This window comes from Stomoxys calcitrans, chromosome 2 (assembly GCF_963082655.1).
Source record: "Stomoxys calcitrans chromosome 2, idStoCalc2.1, whole genome shotgun sequence".
NCBI classification, from domain to species: Eukaryota; Metazoa; Arthropoda; class Insecta; order Diptera; family Muscidae; genus Stomoxys; species Stomoxys calcitrans.
In genome coordinates, this window is record NC_081553.1 from 33974981 (window position 1) to 33996096 (window position 21116).

The 21116-nt window shown below is 40.1% G+C and overlaps 1 protein-coding gene across 1 annotated transcript in view; it reads left to right on the forward strand.

Annotated features, from left to right (window-relative positions):
• Window positions 1-21116, forward strand: part of LOC106087742 (protein serrate) — a 146345-nt gene that overhangs the window by 65686 nt on the left and 59543 nt on the right. Inside the window, exons 6-8 of the mRNA XM_013252885.2 lie at window positions 9739-9872; window positions 10060-10235; window positions 19711-20080. Of these exons, the coding sequence (XP_013108339.2) occupies window positions 9739-9872; window positions 10060-10235; window positions 19711-20080 (680 nt within the window). The remainder of the gene's footprint in view (window positions 1-9738; window positions 9873-10059; window positions 10236-19710; window positions 20081-21116) is intronic.

Consider the following 21116-nt stretch of genomic DNA (forward strand, 5'->3'; position numbering starts at 1 on the left):
GCTATATCAAAATCTGGTCCGATCCGGTCCAAATCTAAAAGGGATGTCGAAGGGCCTAACACAACTCACTGTCCCATATTTCAGCAAAATCGGATAATAAATGTGACTTTTATGGGCCTAAGACCCTAAATCGGAGGATCGGTCTATATGGCAGCTATATCCAAATTTGGACCGATCTGGGCCAAATTGACGAATGATGTCCAGGGTCCTATTACAACTCACAGTCCCAAATTTCAGCTAAATCGGATAATAAATGTGGCTTTTATGGTCCTAAGACCCTAAATCGGAGCATCGGTCTATATGGCAGCTATATCCAAATCTGGAGCGATCCGAGCCAAATTAACGAAGGACGTTTGGAGGCCTAACACAACTCTCTGTCCCAAATTTCAGCAAAATCAGATAATAAATGTGGCTTTGATGGGCCTACGACCCTAAATCGGAAGATCGGTCTATATGGCAGCTATATCCAAATGTGATCCGATCAGGGCCAATTTAAAGAAAGGTGTTGAAGGGCCTAAGACAACTCACTGTCCCAAATTTCAGCAAAATCGGATAATAAATGTGGCTTTATTGGGTCTAAGACCCTAAATCGGAGGATCGGTCTATATGGCAGCTATATTCAAATCTGAACCGATATGAGCCAAATTGACGAAGGTTGTCGAAGGGCCTAACACAACTCACTGTCCCAAATTTCAGCAAAATCCGATAATAAATGTGGCTTTTATTGGCCTAAGACCCTAAATCGGCGGATCGGTCTATATAGGGGCTATATCAAGATATGCTTATGGACAAAAAAGAATCTGTACAAAGTTTCTGCTCAATATCTCTATTTTTGAAGACTGTAGCGTGATTTCAACAGACAGACGGACGGACATGTCTAGATCGTCTTAGATTTTTACGCTGATCAAGAATATATATACTATATAGGGTCGGAAATGGATATTTCGATGTGTTGCAAACGGAATAACAAAATGAATATACCCCCATACGTCGGTGGTGGGTATAATAAGTATCATGTATTTCAAGTTTGAGAGATTTACCAGTGTGAAGTTGGTAACACTTCGTCTCTGCCATACTGTATACACCTCAGGGAGTCTTTAACTAATATTTCAAGGTGTTACAAACAGAAGGACGCTAATGTGTATACCCCCATCCTATGCAAAGAGAGTGCGGATTGTAATCCTTTCGATGCCACAATCGGCTTGTTGAGCACCAATTATTCCGTCCTGTTCCCAACATTCCTAATAGCTCTCCATTCTACGCACCAGCAAATGCAAATTTTCTCCATGAACATTCCACTAAGGAACAGGGGCAAACTTCTCACATTTCAATGAGTGTAGTCCGATTCAAGTTTTTAAGCTCAATGATAAGAAGCCTCCTTTTTATAGCCGAGTCCGAACGGTGTGCCGCAGTGCGACACCTCTTTGGAGAGAAGTTTTACATGGCATAGTACCTCATAAATGTTGCCAGCATTAGGAGGGGAAAACCACCGCTGAACATTTTTCTGATGGTCACGACAGGATTCGAACCCAGGCATTCAACGTCATAGGCGGACATGCAAACCTCTGCGCTACAGTGGCCTTCTATGCACCTAGATTGGTTTAAATCTGGAAACATTTCCACATGCATGTGCCTGGGTCTGTTAGCCGCAAAAGCTTGGCACTGACTTAAGCAATGTTGCCATATCTGACCAAGTGTATTAGCCTCAATCCAATGACGAACGTTTAATTGTTGATGCGAAATTTGCTCATGGTTGAAATATAGATATTCACTCCTTCCTTCCTTTTCGTGCATAAAAACCTTCTCAGAGCTTCTTAGAATATATTCTTTTTGTCCTGGTTTTTTGTGTCTAAACCTATAAGCATTGGAAAATTATTCTCTTTAATCCTTCGAAGATCAAATAGTTGTTTAATCTTCTCTCATTAGTATGTGCCATGGGTGCACTGACAATGCAACAAACGAAAGACTTAAGACACAAACTTCCCGACTGATGTGGTTATTTTGAACAAATCATTCACCGCACAAGGGATACCAGAGTATTTAACAAATTCTCCTTCTGTTATGCCGCATGCAACCACCTCTTGGTATGCAACATCTTTTAGTCTTTCACCACACGTCATATTTGCAAAGCCCTTGACATTACATGACAGATTCTTGGGCTTACTGAAATTGTTAACAACATGCTGCATGCGGTGAACTGAAATTGGTATTTGTTGCAACAAAGCCAAGAAAAAGAAAACATAACCACATCATGATATCTTCTGATGAAAATATTTAATCAGATCACTTAAAATCAATTAAAAAACTTAATATGCTTGGTTAGTTTCAATGTGCAGCATTCACTCCAAAAATAAGCACTGCATTTTTTGCCAAAAGAAAATAAAATCCAGTGCAAGGCACGCATTTATAAATGCAACCGACACAGCAGGCAGGAAAATCCATATATTCATCCAGGTAATAAATCTTCAAAAGGTTGCAGAAAAAAGATCTGCTGAGAAGAAAAAAAAACAACCCAAAGCTTCCTCAAGCTTCCTGCAGTTTGGCTTTATATAACCCCCCCTCCAAGCATTTATGGCCCTGGCTCAAAGCTGATGTGAAACAGTAGATAAATAACTTATTTCGGAGGTCAACCCCACATGATACAGCCGGGCATATTTTATTACCACCACCACCACCACCAACACCATCACGCAATGCAATGTGTAAATTTTGTAAGGAATTGCAGGAATCCTTGGCCACCACAACTTGTTGCCAGTCTCCAGTGAGGCATTGAAGTTTATGAATATATAGCTGCCGTTTCCATAGAATATTCTGCTGAAGATTGCTTGGATGATTTTTTCTTTGAGATTTCCACAACTACTTTGCACATAAATATTAATTAAATGTTCAGAACAGAAGACGCACAAATAATCGTAAAAGAAGGCAGAGTAGTTTCGTATATACACTGTGAAACAAGTGAACTTATTGGTTGCCCAAAAAGTAATTGCGGATTTTTCATATAGTCGGCGTTGACAAATTTTTTCACAGCTTGTGACTCTGTAATTGCATTCTTTCTTCTGTCAGTTATGTCAGCTGTGACTTTTAGCTTGCTTTAGAAAAAAAGTGTAAAAAAAGTATATTTGATTAAAGTTCATTTTAAGTTTTATTAAAAATGCATTTACTTTCTTTTAAAAAAATCCGCAATTACTTTTTGGTCAACCCATAAAACGAGTAAAGGCATGCTATATTCGGCCGGCCCGAATTTTATACACACTTCACCATGGAAGGTATGTGGTCAAGTTCTTTGATCGGTATCTCATAGTATTGGGTTGCCCAAAATGTAATTGCGGATTTTTTAAATGAAAGTAAATGCATTTTTAATAAAACTTAGAATGAACTTTAATCAAATATACTTTTTTTACACTTTTTTTCTAAAGCTAGCTAAAAGTCACAGCTGACATAACTGACAGAAGAAAGAATGCAATTACTGAGTCACAAGCTGTGAACAAATTTGTCAACGCCGATTATATGAAAAATCCGCAATTACTTTTTGGGCAACCCAATAGTAAGAAACAACTAAAAGTTCGACCGAGCCGAATCTTATATACCCTCCACCACGGATCGCATTTGTCGAGTACTTTTCCCCGCATCTCTTCTTAGGCAAAAAAAGGATAAAAGGAAAGATTTGCTCTGCTATTATAGGGATATCAAGATATGGTTCGGACCACAATAAAATTATATTTTGGGGGGTGCTCAAGCTGTATCAGGCTATAGACCGATTCAGACCATAATAAATATGTATGCTAATGGTCATGAAAGGATCCGTCGTACAAAATTTCAGGCAAATCGGATAATAATTGCGACCTCTAGATGCTCAAGAAATTAAGATCCCAGATCGGTTTATATGGCAACTATATCAGGTTATGAACCGATTTGAATCTTAGTTGGCACAGTTGTTGACGTCACGCAAAATTTCAGCCAAATCCGATAGGAATTGCGCCCTCTAGAGGCTCAAGAACTCAAGTCCCCAGATCGGTTTATATGACAGCTATACCAGGTTATGAACTAATTTGAACCATACTCGGTGCAGTTGTTGGATATCATAACAAAACACGTCGTGCAAAATTTCATTCCAATCGGATAAGAATTGCGCCCTCTAGAGGCTAAAGAAGTCAAGTCCCCAGATCGGTTTATATGGCAGCTACATCAGGTTATTGACCAATTTGAACATAATTTAGTACAGTTGTTGGATATCATAACAAAACACGTCGTGCAAAATTTCATTCCAATCGGATGAGAATTGCGCCCTCTAGAGGCTCAAGAAGTCAAGTCCCCAGATCGGTTTATATGACAGCTATAGCAGGTTATGAACCGATTTGAAACTATCTTAGCACAGTTGTTGGAAGTCATAGCGAAACACGTCGTGCAAAATTTCATTCCAATCGGATAAGAATTGCGCCCTCTAGAGGCTCAAGAAGTCAAGACCCAAGATCGGTTTATATGGCAGCTATATGAAAACATGGACCGATATGGCCCATTTACAATCCCAACCAACCTACACTAATAAAAAGTATTTGTGCAAAAGCACAAATAAGAAGAAGAAGTAAAGCTGCTATCTTTACTTCTTCAAAAGTTAGCGTGCTTTCGACAGACAGACAGACGGATGGACGGACATGCCTAGATCGGCAAAAATGTCACGACGATCAAGAATGGGGTCTGAGACGAATATTTCGAGTAGTTACAAACAGAATGACGATAAGTATACCCCATCATATGGTGGAGGGTATAAATATAAAAGAATTGCATTGCTATAAGAGTCATATCAGGTTATGGACCGATTCAGGCCATACTTGACTTGGATGTTGGAGACCATGTTAGAGGTTATTGTGCAAAATTTCAAAGTAGTCCTATTGTTAAATTGGGATATCAACTTATATGAGAGCTATATCAGTTTAAGAACTTATTCTGACCATACTTGATGCGTAGGTTGAAGTTCATAGGAGAAGTCGTTGTGCCTAATCAGGCAAGAAATGCGCCCTCTAGGGGCTCAATACTATCGGGATAACGGTTTATTTGGGAGCTATATCAGGTTTTCGACCGATTTAAGCCATACTTGGCACGTACATTGAAGGTGACAGAAGAAGTCACTTTGGATAGTTTCATCAAAATCAGACAACAACTGCGCCCTCTAGAGGCTCAAGAAGTTCAAACATGAGGTCGGTTTATATGGGAGCTATATCAGCTCCCATTGTGCAAAATTTCAAAGTATTCCTATTGTTATGTTGGGAGATCAACTTATATGGGAGCTATATCAGGTTAAGAACTTATTCTGACCATATTTGATGCGTAGGTTGAAGTTCAAAGGAGAAATGGTTGTGCCTAATCAGACAAGAACTGCACCCTCTAGGGTCTCAAGACTATCGGAATACGGGTTTATATGGGAGCTATATCAGGTTTTCGACCGATTCAGACCATACTTGACAAGTATAATGAAGGTCACAAAAGAAATCATTTTGGAGAATATCAGCAAAATCAGACAAGAACAGCGCCCTCTAGGCGCTCAAAAAGTTCACACATGAGGTGGGTTTATATTCGAGCTATATCAGATTTTAGACCGATTCAGGCCATACTCGGCACGTATATTGAAGGTCATTGAGGAAGTCATTGTATCAATTTCGGCCTAATCTGATTATGATAGCGCCCTCTAGAGTCTCAAGGAATCAAATCGGGAGATTGGTTTACATTTAAGCTATGTCAGGTTTAAGACCGATTCAGACCATACTTTGCACGTATAATGGAGATCAGAGTCATTGTGCAAAGTTTCGGCCTAATCTGATAACAATTGCGCCCTCTAGAGACTTAAGAAGACAAATCGGAAGATCGGTTTATATGATAGATTTATCAAAACCAACTTCACCTGCTCTAATAAGAACTAATTGTATAAAATTTCAAGCACGTTGCTTTACTTCTTCGAAAGCTAGTGTGACAGATAGACTAACAGACGGATCCAGCCAAGTCCATCTGTCCCTCTGTCGCAAGCATGCCAACTTTCGAAGGAGTAAAGCTAGGAGTCTAAAATTTTTTTTAAGTACTTCCTTTTAATGTAGGTCAGTTGGGATTGAAAATACATCAAATAGGTCCTCGTTTAGACCCAATCGGTACCATATAAACCGTTTTCGCGATTTGACTTCTGCAACCCCCAGAAGGCGCAATTATTATCCGATATGGCTGAAATGTGGCACAAACTTAAACTGTGACCTCTTCCTTGATATACAACAGATGTGCCAAATGTGGTCCGAATCGGTTCAAAACCTGATATAGCTCCCAAATAAACCGATGCCAATTATACTTCTTATTCAATTTTGTTGAAATTTTCGATAACCTGCCATATATACCGATCTCCCGAATATAGTTCTTGAGCCTCTAAGTAAGAGGTTAGGTAAGAGGTTAGGTAAGAGTGGCAGTCCTTTACAGACTCACTTTGACAATTTTAAGTCCATTGTGATATCACAGTAGCGACAGACCAAGGCTTCTGGTGGGAACCGAACCCACGACCCTTGCACTGGTAATCTAAGCACTCTACCAACTCGGCTACCGTTATCCGCAACTCTTATTCAATTTGGCTGAAATATTGCACAATGACTTTTCCTATGATCTCCCAAAGATGTACTGAGTATGTTTTCCAAACACTGATATAACTCCAATATATACCGATACCCGAGTATACTTCTTGAGTCTCTAGAGGGTGCAATTCTTATCCAAACATATACCAAATCTTTGGGGATTTCATAGTATGATGTTCCATTACCCTTTTTATACCCGTCACCATCGGATGGGAGGGGAACTCTAATCATTCCTTTTGTAAGACGAAATATTGAACTGAGATCCTATAAAGTTTCTATATTCTTGAACATCTTGACATTCTGTGTCCATCTAGCCATGTCCAACCGTCCGTCTGTCCGTCTTTTGAAAGCACAATAGCATTCGAAGGAATTAAGATACATGCTTGAAAATTTTGCACTGAAACTTCTCATCGAAGTAGGTCGTTTGGGATTGCAAATGGGCCATATGGGCTCAGGTTTGGATTTATCCCCAATATAAACCTATCCCCAGTTTTGACTTCTGACTTCTTTGACAATTTTCCTTCGATTTGGCTGAAATTTGGCACAAGGTCTTCCGTTCTGACTTTCAACATCAGTGACCTAATATAAACCGATTCCCAGTTTTGACTTCTTGAGCCTCTAGAGAACTCAAATTTACTTTCGATTTGGCTGAAACTTGGCACAAGATCTTCCGTTCTGATTTCCAACATCAGTGCGGAGTATGATTCGAATCGGTCTATAAACCAAACTGATTCATGGATTTGGCTTCCGGAGCTCCTTGAGGCCTCAATTATCACCTGATTTGACTGAAATTTTAAACAAAGTTTTCTGCTATAATTTCCAGCGTACGTGGTAAGTATGATTCGAATCGGTCTATATACAGATATCACCTCCATAAAGCAATCCTCGGATTTGACTTCATGAGCCCCTAAAAGCCTCAGTTTTCAACTGACTAGGCTGAAACTTAGCACAAAGACTTCTGTTCTGACTTTCAACATCGGTACCGAGTATAATTCAAATCGGTCTATAAACTGATATAGCCCCCATAAAAACCTATCCCCGGATTTGACTTCTGCAACCCCTTCTTAGCGCAATCCTTAATGGTGGATACCCAAGATTGTTCCGGCTGAACTTAGCACGCTTTTGCCCGTTTTATTTTATTATACCTACCACCATAGGATGGGGGTACACTAATCTAGTCATTCCGTCCGTCCGTCTGTTCATCTGTCGAAATCACGATAGCGGTCGAAGGCGTAAAGCTAGCCGCTTGTAATTTTGCATAGATTCTTAATATTGATGTAGGTCATTGAGGATTGCAAATGGACCATATCGGTTCAGACTTAGATATAACTGTCATATAAGCCGATCTCTCGATTAGATTTCTTGAGCCCCTGGAAGCCACAATTTTTATCGGATTTTGCTGAAATTTTGCACATAATGTTCTGTTATGACTTCCACTAACAGTGTCAAGTACCGTTCAAATCGGTCTATAACCTGATATAGCTCCCATATAAATCGATCTAGCGATTTAACTTCTTGAACCCTTGGAAGCCGCAATTTTTGTCCGATTTGGCTGAAATTTGTCATGTGTTGTTCTGTTATGACTTCCAACAACTGTGCCAAGTACGGTCCAAATCGGTCTATAACCTGATATAGTTTCCATATAAACCGATCTCCTGATTTGACGTTTTGAGACCCTGGAAGCCGCTATTTTTATCCTATTCGGCTGAAATTTGTCATGTGTTGTTCTGTTATGATTTCCAACCCCTGTGCCAAGTACGGTCCGAATCGGTCTATAACCTGATATAGCTCCCATATAAACCGATCTCCCGATTTGCCTTTTTGAGCCCTTACAAACCGCCATTTTTTATCCGATTCGGCTAAAAATTTGCATGTGATGTTCTGGTTTGACCTCCAACAACTGTACGAAGTACGGTCCAAATCGGTCTATAACCTAATATAGCTCCCATATAAACCGGTCTCCCGATTATCCTTGTTCGGTTCCTAGAAGCTTCAGTTTTTGCTGGTTTGATAGAACTTTGGTATGTAGAATAAAATGGTGCCCTTCAACTAAATTTAGCTGGTATAAATTTTAAACATAATTCATGGGTTCCCATGATTCGGCCCTACCGAACTTAGCACGCTTTTGGGATAGGTTCGGTTAGGTCATTGGCTAGAACAGACGTCTCAGTCATTGTGTCCGTCATGACAGGTCACTGTCTAACCGGAAAACATGCTGACAGACTGAAGGTTGCCAGCAACGACTTTTGCCGAAGCTGTGAGGGCATCGAAGAAGAAGAGACTATAGAACACCTTCTGTGTGTGTGTCCCACACTAGCAGTCAGAAGGGGTTCCAATTTAGGTTCTCATTTCTTTGAGAACATGTCTGATTTAGCGGATGAGAACATTTTCAAGCTGTTGGGATTTTTAAAGCCTTTTAGATGGCTCAACGGTAGGAACTACAAGGCATCTTCCTTCTTCTGTTTCTGTGGTATCACAGAGAACGAAATCGTCTAAATGAGTTTGATGGCAGACTGCCACTTAAACCTAACCTAGCACGCTCTTAATAGTTTTATTTTTGCGTGAAATGAACAGAGTGCCGTCCGGCCGTCGAAATGTCGATTTAAGGTTTTAAGACAGCTAAAGCCATTATCCTATTTCGCTAAAAATGTGCACATTCGTACCAGCGACATACCAGACCCCTCAACGTCCGTACCGGGGATGGTCTAGATCGGTCTTTATTTAAATATATTTGGTTGCCCAAAAAGTAATTGCGGATTTTTTAAAAGAAAGTAAATGCATTTTTAATAAAACTTAGAATGAACTTTAATCAAATATACTTTTTTACGCTTTTTTTCTAAAGCAAGCTAAAAGTAACAGCTGATAACTGACAGAAGAAAGAATACAATTACAGAGTCACAAGCTGTGAAAAAATTTGTCAACGCCGACTATATGAAAAATCCGCAATTACTTTTTGGGCAACCCAATAGCTGTCATAGTGACCAATCTTCCGTTTTTAAGTCTTTAACAGTGAATTGTGTTAAAACCCTCGATATCCGTTTTTATTAAAAAAAAATATTTATTTTTTTTTTTCTCTAATAGCTGAAAAGTTTTCATAGCATTCACATATCCCAATCTATATTTTTTCTATTTCCAGCTGCCGTCCTGGCTGGCAGGGACCTTTGTGCAATGAATGTGTGGTGTATCCTGGTTGTAAGCATGGTTCTTGCTATGGCGAGGCATGGAAATGCAAATGTGATACAAATTGGGGTGGCATATTATGCGATCAAGGTAAGATAATAATGTCGAAATGTTTTCATTGAAGTATAGAAATTTCCTAAAATCCAATTTCCCAAATTCCCTACTTCCTCTCATTATCGATTTATTCCATATTATTGATATGCTTTGATTTCAGTTCAATTTGTTTCTTTAAAAAAAATAATCATATTTTATTTTGTATTCCCCTACACGAATGTAGATTTAAATTACTGCGGCACTCATGAACCCTGCAAACATGGCGGTACATGTGAGAATACAGCACCTGATAGATTTCTATGCACATGCGCAGAGGGTTTATCCGGTGAACACTGTGAAATCATAGAGCATCCATGTGCAACACAGCCATGCAAAAATGGAGGCTCATGCACGGTAAAGGTATGTATGAACAAATACACACACACACACACACACAGAGATGAACATGTTCTCAGTTATTAGCCATAATGTAAGGCATCATGTATGGACCATATAATGCCATACCTAAAGTTTATTTATAACTGCCTGCAATCATATATTATCGTATAATGCATAAATATCTGTGGCCAGATAACTAAAAAAAAAAAAAGGGATAAGTACCCAGAAAAATGGCATCTACAACAACGGACAAGCAACTAACCAACTGAAGATTACACGATATCTACACCCAACACACATACTTACATACACATCAAAGAAGTTAGTTATGGCCTAATATGTATGGCATGGGTCCACATGAAGGCATCTATGTCATAGGCCACGTTGCAGATAAACGTGATTGGAAATCGGTTTTTTTTTTCTTCTCTGTGATTTCGTGCTTTTGCTTGTGCTCTTTAATAATTTGCTCGTAATTTGTTGGAGAATTTAATTCAATTTACATACATCAACACATTTTGCCATGTAACATGAATTTGGAGGTATCGTAGACTAACAGAGAGGCAAGCTGCTGGTGCTCTTTTTGAAAAAAAAAATGTTATTCAGATTTTAATAAATGGCATGGATATTTGAATAGTATCTACCGGACTTTGAGTACTTTGATAGACCTTCTTCAGTGGTCAGATTTAGTAAAGGCAAGGTGTCATAGTTATAGCAGTTATATCGAAATATGATCCGATTTGGACCAAATACTAATAAGTAAAAGTCAATGTTCAATTGTGTATATCAAAATATTGGTCTTTTCAGTAGCTATATCTAAAAATAAACCGATCTGAACCATATACAACATGGATGTCGAAAAGCCTAACATAAGTCAAAGTGTCAAATTTCAGTTAAATCGGATTATAAATGCGTCTTTTTTGCGACCAAGATGTAAAACGAGATATCGGTCTATATGGCAGCTATATCCAAATCTTGATCGATCTGAGTGAAATTGAAAAAGTATGTCGAAGGTCCCAACACAACTCACTGTCCCAAATTGCTGCGACATCGGACAATAAATGTGCTTTTTCTGGCCCCAAAACCTAAAACCGAGAGATCGGTCTATATGGCAGCTATATCCAAATCTTGATCGATCTGTGCCATAATGTAGAACTATGTCAAGGGATTTAACCTAACTCAATGTCCCAAATTTCGGCGACATCGGACAATAAATGCGCCTTGTATGGGCCTAAGACCCTCAAACGGAGGATCGGTCTATATGACAGCTATATCCAAATCTGGACCGATCTGAGCCAAATTGACGAAGGATGTCGAAGGGCCAAATATACCTCACTGTCCCAAATTTCGGCGATGTCGGATAATAAATGCGCCTTTTATGGGCAAAAACCCTTAAATCGAGAAATCGGTCTATATGGCAGCTATATCCAAACCTAGACCGATCAGGGCCAAATTGAAGAAGGATGTCGAGGAGCCTAACATAACTCACTGTCCCAAATTTCAGCAACATTAGATGATAAATGTGGTTTTTATGAGCCTACGACCCTAAATCGGAGGATCGGTCTATTTGGCAGCTATATCCAAATCTGCACCGATCAGAACCAAATTGACGAAGGATGTCGAAGGGCCAAATATAACTCACTGTCCCAAATTTCGGCGACGTCGGATAATAAATGCGCCTTTTATGGGCAAAAACCCTTAAATCGAGAAATCGGTCTATATGGCAGCTATATCCAAATCTAGACCGATCAGGGCCAAATTGACGAAGGATGTCGAGGAGCCTAACATAACTCACTGTCCCAAATTTCAGCAACATTAGATGATAAATGTGGTTTTTTTGGGCCTACGACCCTAAATCGGAGGATCGGTCTATTTGGCAGCTATATCCAAATCTGCACCGATCTGAACCAAATTGACGAAGGAGGTCGAGGGGCCTAAAACAACTCACTGTCATAAATTTCAGTAAAATCGGATATTAAATGTGGTTTTTATGGGCCTAAGACCCTAAATTGGAGGATCGGTCTATATGGCAGCTATATCCAAATCTAAACCGATCTGAGCCAAATTGACGAAGGATGTCGAAGGGCCTAACACAACTCACTGTCCCAAATTTCAACAAAATCGGATAATAAATGTGGCTTTTATGGGCCTAAGACCCTAAATCGGAGGATCGGTCTATATGGCAGCTATATCCAAATCTGGACCGATCTGAGCCAAATTGACGAAGGATATCGAAGGGCCTAAGACAACTCACTGTCCCAAATTTCAACAAAATCGGATAATAAATGTGGCTTTTATGGGCCTAAGACCCTAAATCGGCGGATCGGTCTATATGGGGGCTATATCAAGATATAGTCCGATATAGCCCATCTTCGAACTAAACCTGCTTATGAACAAAAAAAGAATCTGTGCAAAATTTCAGCTCAAAATCTCTATTTTTAAAGACTGTAGCGTGATTTCAACACACAGACGGACAGACGTACGGACATGTCTAGATCGTCTTAGATTTTTACGCTGATCAAGAATATATATACGTTATAGGGTCGGAAGTGGATATTTCGATGTGTTGCAAACGGAATGACAAAATGAATATACTACCCCCATCCTTCGGTGGTGGGTATAAAAATTGTATAACCTATATTTCCTTTTTTTTTGATTCTGCGGAACAAACAAACAAACCGAGTCTCATATAGTCATGATGGGACATATGCCCATTTGGGGAGTTTTTGGGGGGTGGGGTGACCCCCTACACTTCGATCTGATTTTGTATGCCAGATTCGTAATCTACTCCCGAATACCTTTCATTTAAGCCCCATATTGATATGGAAGACCAATTTGTCTGTTTTTAGAATTTTTAGAGTTAGGACGACTTTCTGGGTACTTGGACTCAATTTTTAATACCATATTCGTATGCTACTCTTTAATACCTTTCATTTGATATCCATATTGTCTTTATCGGTCCACTTGTGATTTCGGGTGGTATTTTTGGGGTAACGGGAAGGGTCCGCCCCCTTCCGATATCAACAAATTATAAAGCATATTTCTTCTTCCTGACCATATTCGTAATCTATTCCCGAATACTTTTCATTTGAGTCCCATATTGTCATGATCGTCAAATAAACATATTTGAAGGGGTTTTGGGGATAGGGCGGCCCCCAGGTACTTGGACCCAACTTTTATTAAAAATTTTGTATTCGACTCTTGAATACCTTTCATTTGAATCCCATACTGTCCCGATCGGTCCACTTTTATTTTTGGGTAGTACTTTTGGGGTAAGGGGGAGGGTCTGCCCCCTTCCCGGCATCAAAAAATTATACAGCTTATGTTTCCTTCCAGACCAACCTACACAATCTGTGAAAATTTCAAGGTAATCGGTTCAGCCATTTTTGAGTCTATAAATTCAGGCAACTGAACTGAAACAGAAAACTAGTATGGAAAGGCAAAATTCGGGCGGAGATATGGCATTGTAGCAGTTATTGATCCAGTTGATTCAACAGTCAATTTAGGCGAGGAGGGAAGAGCATATCTAATTTTAAACCAATTTTGATGGACCTAGGCGGATGTTTTCAGATGGGTTATTAAAAATCGGCCGACACACCTCATGTCAGCTATAGCTAAATCTGAATCTTTTTTTCCAATTTCAATAGGATTTGTCTCTACGTCAAAATAAAATGTGTGTGCCAAATTTGAAGGCGATCGGACGAAAAATGCAACCTGTGTAGTTTGTACACAAATTAATATGGACGGACAAACAGACAGACAGACGAACATAGCTAAATAGAATCAGAAAAAGATTCTGAGTCGATCGGCATAATTACCAATGGGTCCATCTCTCTTCCTTCGGGATGTTACAAACAAATGCACCAACACCCTATTACACAGTAGTGGTGTAGGGTATAACGATAGGGTAATCAACGAAGAGGTTTTTGGCACTCAAGGCAACTTAAGTGTGATATTTGTAAGATGTTGTCCAATGTCAAGTCTCTATCGATTTTAAATGTCAAGCCGCCACCGACTAGCAAATTGGTCACCTTTGGCGACTCAACAGTGATCAATCCGAAAAGATGAACCGGGCTGTTAAATCAACTTTTTGAACATCCCGAGAGTAATAGGGATTAGAAGAGTGCTATTCATTCAGTCTATGATCTCCGAGCCAACGTAACAAACATCATCAGCAACGCAAAGCCGTCAAAGGTAACATCACATCAATGCTGAAGAATCTGGATTTTTTTTTTTGGAGTCGAATACCTGACTGGGCTCCCCAACCTGTCTCAGGCCACTCATACACTTGCCGATGGTTTGAAAGAGTCACTCCGCTTCAGAAAGTTTTCAAATGAGGAAAAACTGTACAGATCAATCTTGCCATAGAAAGGATTCACGTGAGGAAGATTTGTACAGACCGATTTTTCTTCTCTCGCCAGCAGCTAAGATGATTGAGGTGATATTCCTTTCGAGTATTGTTGCAGAATTTTCATGTGCTGAGCATCAGCATGCAAACTTAACCATTCAGGATCACTTAGTGCTGTCCGTTGAGATGTGGAGTTGAAACGTCATGCCGTTAATCAACACTACTTGGAACAGACGTTTTACATGCCTCAATACCTCGAAAATGCCGCCACCATTAGTCAGATGACAAGCTTCACTGAAAAATGTGTCCTTTGTTTTCGCCAAGGATTCAATCTTCTGCACCACTTTGGCCTCCAATCAGCATGGATTTTGTAAATTGCATAGCACAATGACTGCTTTGCACGGCATCACTGCACATATTATCCGAGGTACCAAGCAGCTCGTGGAACTTGACCCTTACCAATGGCCTACGATACGGTTGCCTATGCCACATCTTTCTATGACAAAGTCAACACGTACCTCACGTCCCTCCCGTATTTAGAATCTCTAAATATTTCTGGGGTCGCCGGTCGTGTCCGAAATTTAAGGATTCGAAATTGAAGCCCCATAGAGTGAAACATTTCCGGCCCTTCTTAAACCTCTTAAACCCCTTCTTAAACAACCTCCAGACGGCATCGACGACATCACAAAGAGGCGTTTGTGCGATTATGACATCAGGACTCCTTGTTGATGGCATCTATCTTGTCGATCTTGCTGATTGTTTAAGAGTGGTTAACTACGAGAATGCATATCTCGTATTTACTCCCCAGTTAAGCCACGGAGAGGATTAAGTTCTGTAACTGCCTTAAGATGTACGAAATATAACGGGCTCTCGCCTTTATTCTCATGCAAACAACATCGATCAGGGGAAACAGATTCTTGTCAGTGGCGTGGATTCGACCGGAGCCAGGGGTCTGAAGCCAAAGTCAAAGTAGGAGCATTTACTCTTAGTCAAGCAAGCTTGTTTCGACTTCCACTACTCCGCAGTCCCATTTCTTCGTCGTCTAAGTTGTATCTACTGGTCTATTATCGCAGCAGTCATCGAATTCATATTTTGTATGTTGTCAAGGTCGATCTTCAAAATTTAAAGGCTCAGTGCAAAAAAATAGAATTTTCAGTTACAGCAGCATACAGGTGCGTCTACATTACCGCTCACGTGTGAATGCTCATAACAACTGATGGAGTTAACCTCCCTTGACAAACCAAAGTAGTGCTGGTTCAACTACGTTTCAGCAGATACAACCGCCTCAATCCCTATGGTTAGGATTGATACTTATCTTGTATATAAAAATCAATTTGTGTTTGTTTGTAGATTTGTTTGTGGGTTCCTTATAGACTCAGAAACGGCTGAACCGATTTTCTTAAAATTTTCACAGATGATACATATTGACCCCATGGTGAAAATAGGGTACTAATTTTTTTGATATCTGAAGGGGGGGCGGACCCTCCCCCTTATCCTAATTTTCAGAAACGCCAGATCTAGGAGATGGGTGGTGCCATTTAAGCGAAATTTTGTGTGCTCTCATATAGTACCCTAAAAACAAGTAAAAGCGTGCTAAGTTCGGCCGGGCCGAATCTTATATACCCTCCACCATGGATCGCATACGTCGAGTTCTTTTCCCGGCATCTCTTCTTAGGCAAAAAAAGGATATAAGAAAAGATTTGCTCTGCTATTAGAGCGATATCAAGATATAGTCCGGTTTGGACTACAATTAAATTATATGTTGGAGACCTGTGTAAAATGTCAGCCAATTCGAATAAGAATTGCGCCCTTTGTGGGCTCAAGAAGTAAAATAGAGAGATCGATTTATATGGGAGCTATATCAGGCTATAAACCGATTCAGACCATAATAAACACGTATGTTAATGGTCATGAGAGAATCCGTCGTACAAAATTTCAGGCAAATCGGATAATAATTGCGACCTCTAGAGGCTCAAGAAGTCAAGATCCCAGATCGGTTTATATGGCAGCTGTATCAGGTTATGGACCGATTTGAACCATACTTGGCACAGTTGTTGGATGTCATAACAAAACACGTCGTGCAAAATTTCATTCCAATCGGATAAGAATTGCGCACTCTAGAGGCTCAAGAAGTCAAGACCCAATATCGGTTTATATGGCAGCTATATCAGGTTATAGACCGATTTGAACCATACTTGGCACAGTTGTTGGATGTCATAACAAAACACGTCGTGCAAAATTTCATCCCAATCGGATAAGAATTGCGCACTCTAGACGCTCAAGAAGTCAAGACCCAAGATCGGTTTATATGGCAGCTATATCAGGTTATGGACCGATTTGAACCATACTTGGCATAATTGTTGGATATCATAACAAAACACGTCGTGCAAAATTTCATCCCAATCGGATAAGAATTGCGCACTCTAGAGGCTCAAGAAGTCAAGACCCAAGATCGGTTTATATGGCAGCTATATCAAAACGTGGACCGATATGGCCCATTTACAATACCAACCGACCTACACTAATAAGAAGTATTTGTTCAAAATTTCAAGCGGCTAGCTTTACTCCTTCGGAAGTTAGCGTGCTTTCGACAGACAGACGGACGGACGGACGGACGGACGGACGGACAGACGGACGGACATGGCTAGATCGACATAAAATTTCACGACGATCAAGAATATATATACTTTATGGGGTCTCAGACGAATATTTCGAGTAGTTACAAACAGAATGACGAAATTAGTATACCCCCCATCTTATGGTGGAGGGTATAATAAAAATTTGGTATCCAAATTTTGGATAAGGTACCTAGGGGGGCTGCCCCACCCTAAAACCTACCAAACATATATTCACACCAATCACGACAATATGGGACTCAAATGAAAGGTATTTAGGATAAGAAAACATATCTGATATCCAAATGTCGGACCAAGTGTTAGGGGGACCACCCCAAGCCCCAAAACACCCCTAAATCGAACGTATTTACCGACAATAGCAATATGGGACTTAAATTGAAGGTATTTTCGAGTAGAATACGAATCTGATATTCAAATGTGGGACCACGTTTCTGGGGGTCCACCCCTGCCCCAAAACACCCCCAAACAGGACTTATTTACTGTCCATGGTAATATGGGGCTTAAATAAAAGATATTTGAGTATAGAATTCGAATCTGATATCCAAATATGGGACCTCTCTCCCCAAAAACAACCCCCAATGGGGACAAATTTACGACAATAGCAATATGGGGCTCAAATGAAAGGTCTTTTAGAGTAAAGCACGAATTTGATATCAATATTTGGGAAAAGTGTTTATGGGGCCACCCCACCCCCCCAACACCACCCAACTAAGAAGTTATTGCTGACTATTTTAGACTATATACTATATTTTAGAGTAGAACACGAATCCGATATAAATTTTCCAGGCCAACTCACTGAGTGGCCGCCCATCCCTCAAAACACCCCCCAAGCCGTTCATATTTGCCAACTACGGAAATATGGAGCTCAAATGAAAGGAATGTGGGAGTAGCCTACGTATCTGATATCAACATTAGGGGCCAACTGTCTAGCGGACGTCCCACCACCATAAACACTCCCAAATAGGACGGATTTGCTCACCAAGTCAATCTGGGTCTTAAAGAGAGTGGAACTAAATATTCATAGTTAACTCGAACTGCGTCGACCCGAAAAGCTTCGGGTTAACCAAGTTTATCGACGGCAGTCCCCTGGCCTTCACCGCCAAATCGTCTGGCTTTTCATTTCCCCTTACTCCGTTATGGCCCGGCACCCAAACGATGCGGATTTTGCCATCCTCAGAGAAGGCGTTAATCTCCTTCTTACACTGGAAGACCGTTGGAGACCTTACCGTCATGGTTGTTATTGCCCTTATGGCAATTTTACTGTCAATAAATATCTCAATGTCAACCCCCAGGTCCACTCTGTCCTCTAGCTTTGATCCATTCGTGTAACATAATATTCCAGATGGCAATACTAGGGTTCCGCCAATCCAAAACTGTTCCGATGGCATCAGTGCCTCGCACTCGACTTCAAGGTTCATCTCAGGTATCCGATCGGAAACCTCTTCCCACCCTTCCAGGTTTCCTATTGTCGCCTCGATTATACCGCGATGGTATGGGCAACTCCCATCCTCAATCCATTCTCCCATCGCCTTAAGTCTCATAGCCGCAATGGCTGTCTCACACTTAATCTGTATATTCAGGTCTTGGAAGTTGCAAATCTTTAGCATGCCGAGTTCCCTCATCCGCAGCTTCGTTCTGAATTTAGACCTCTATTCTGCATAGAGAGCATCAATTTTAATCCAACGGGTGCCACATTTGTGACTCTGACCAGTCCTTGAATCGTCTCGCACTATCGAATACAAATCTTTCCATTCCATATGTCAGTACTGCTTTTGGTTGCCCAAAAAGTAATTGCGGATTTTTTAAAAGAAAGTAAATGCATTTTTAATAAAACTTAGAATGAACTTTAATCAAATATACTTTTTTTACACTTTTTTTTCTAAAGCAAGCTAAAATTAACAGCTGATAACTGACAGAAGAAAGAATGCAATTACAGAGTCACAAGCTGTGAAAAAATTTATCCACGCCGACTATATGAAAAATCCGCAATAACTTTTTGGGCAACCCATATGTTGGCTGTGTACTTCCATTATATTAGAGATGGGCTTATTTCCTTTTAAGCAAAATTTATTTAAAATTTGAGATATATTCATACCATCCCAGTAGCCTTTAGGACTGAATTTCAATAATTAGTTTTCCGCTTAAAAGAAAGAAGGATTGAGGTTTTGTTGCAGGCAAATTAATTCATTTAGAATCCCATACACTTGAAGAAAAGCAAATTTCCTGGAAAAACTGAAATTTCGAAAAAATCTCAAATTAAAGTAGACAACGCCTAACATTAGCCTTCTACCCGTTTCTTAATTTAAACATAAGTTTTTCATTTATTTTTTCAAACAACACATATTAACATATTTCCTCCTTAGCTCATTGCATTGGTATGCATGACAGAGTAGGCAACTTTAAAATAAATAAATGCATGGTATTTTTCCTAAGCTGCATAGTTAAAAAGAAGATTTAAACGTTTTTTTTTTCTCTTTTTCCCTGTTGCACAAATTGTGCTCTCTATTTCTTTCAGGAATCAGCAATGCGAAACATGACCGCATTGTCATCATACAGGGGAATGCGTAGCTTAAGTTCGGCTATAGCAAAACCAGTTAATAGACGCAATTTGCCGCCGCTAGGATTGAATATAGGATCATCGTCTTCAACTTCTTCAGCATCCTCGTCATCATCATCATCATCCCCAAACTCATCGTCATCATCGTTGGCAGCATTGATCAGCAGCATAACTGGCGGTGGTGTTGGTGGTGGCGGCGATGGTGGCAGCAATACAACGACAACTGGCACCAGCCTTAGCAATGGATATAACCATCAACAGATTCCACCAGTCTCGGAATTCACTTGTGCCTGTGTACCCGGTTGGACTGGTCCAACATGTGAAATAAGTAAGTGGATTTGATTTAGTTTGATATTATTTTACATTTGTTGCCATTTTTTGTTGTTGTCGTACTCGATCAGCCCCAGCTGCCTCTCCTCTTGCATTTATCATTTGATTTGTGCTAACATTGTTTGCGTGCATTGCTATTTCGGTTAATCATGCTTAGATTTTAAAGAAATTCAAGCACAAGGTGGGCCCAAAGTTGCCAGAAAATTTTAAAGTCACAAAAATGTTGGGTGTTTTTAAAACAAAAGACTTAAGAAACGAACTTCAAAAATCTGACCTTACAAATGTTGCTTACTTAAATAAATTTTGTATTTATTCTAGTCAGTGAAATTGTTTACGATTTCCGCCTTCTAAAGGCTCAAAAATCAAGACCCCAGATCGGTTTATATGACAGCTATATCAGGTTATGCACCGATTTCACCCATACTTGGCACAGTTGTTGAAAATCATAACAAAATACGCAAAACACCATAACAAAATTTTAGGCCAAATCGAAAAGGAATTGCGTCCTCTAGTGGCTCAAGAAGTCAAGATTCAAGATCGGTTTATATGGCAGCTATATCAGTCATAACGAAACACATCGTGCAAAATTTCAGCCAATCGGAATAGAACTGCGCCCCCTCGCTCAAGAAGTCAAGATTCCAGATCGGTTTATATGAAAGCTTTATCAGGCTACGTACCGATATTAGCCGTCTCATTCTAATTTCAGTCAAATCAGATAAGAATTGTACCCTCTGGTGGCTCAAGAAAACAAAAGACTTAAGACACAAACTCAATATGGCCAATTTATATAAAACTTGACGAACCTGGCCCGCTCCGCTGTCTTTTAGAGTGTCCCTGAGTGTGGATATCGAAATCGTGCCATTGTAGCCTATGTCCGCCTACGAAGCTGAACGCCTGGGTTCGAATCCTGGCGAGAACATCGCAAAAATTTAAAGCAGCGGTTATCCCTTTGTCTGGCGACACTTGCTGGCGCCAATTGTGAGGTACCATGCCATTCATGGTCATATAAAAAATTCTCCCCAAAGAGGTGTTGC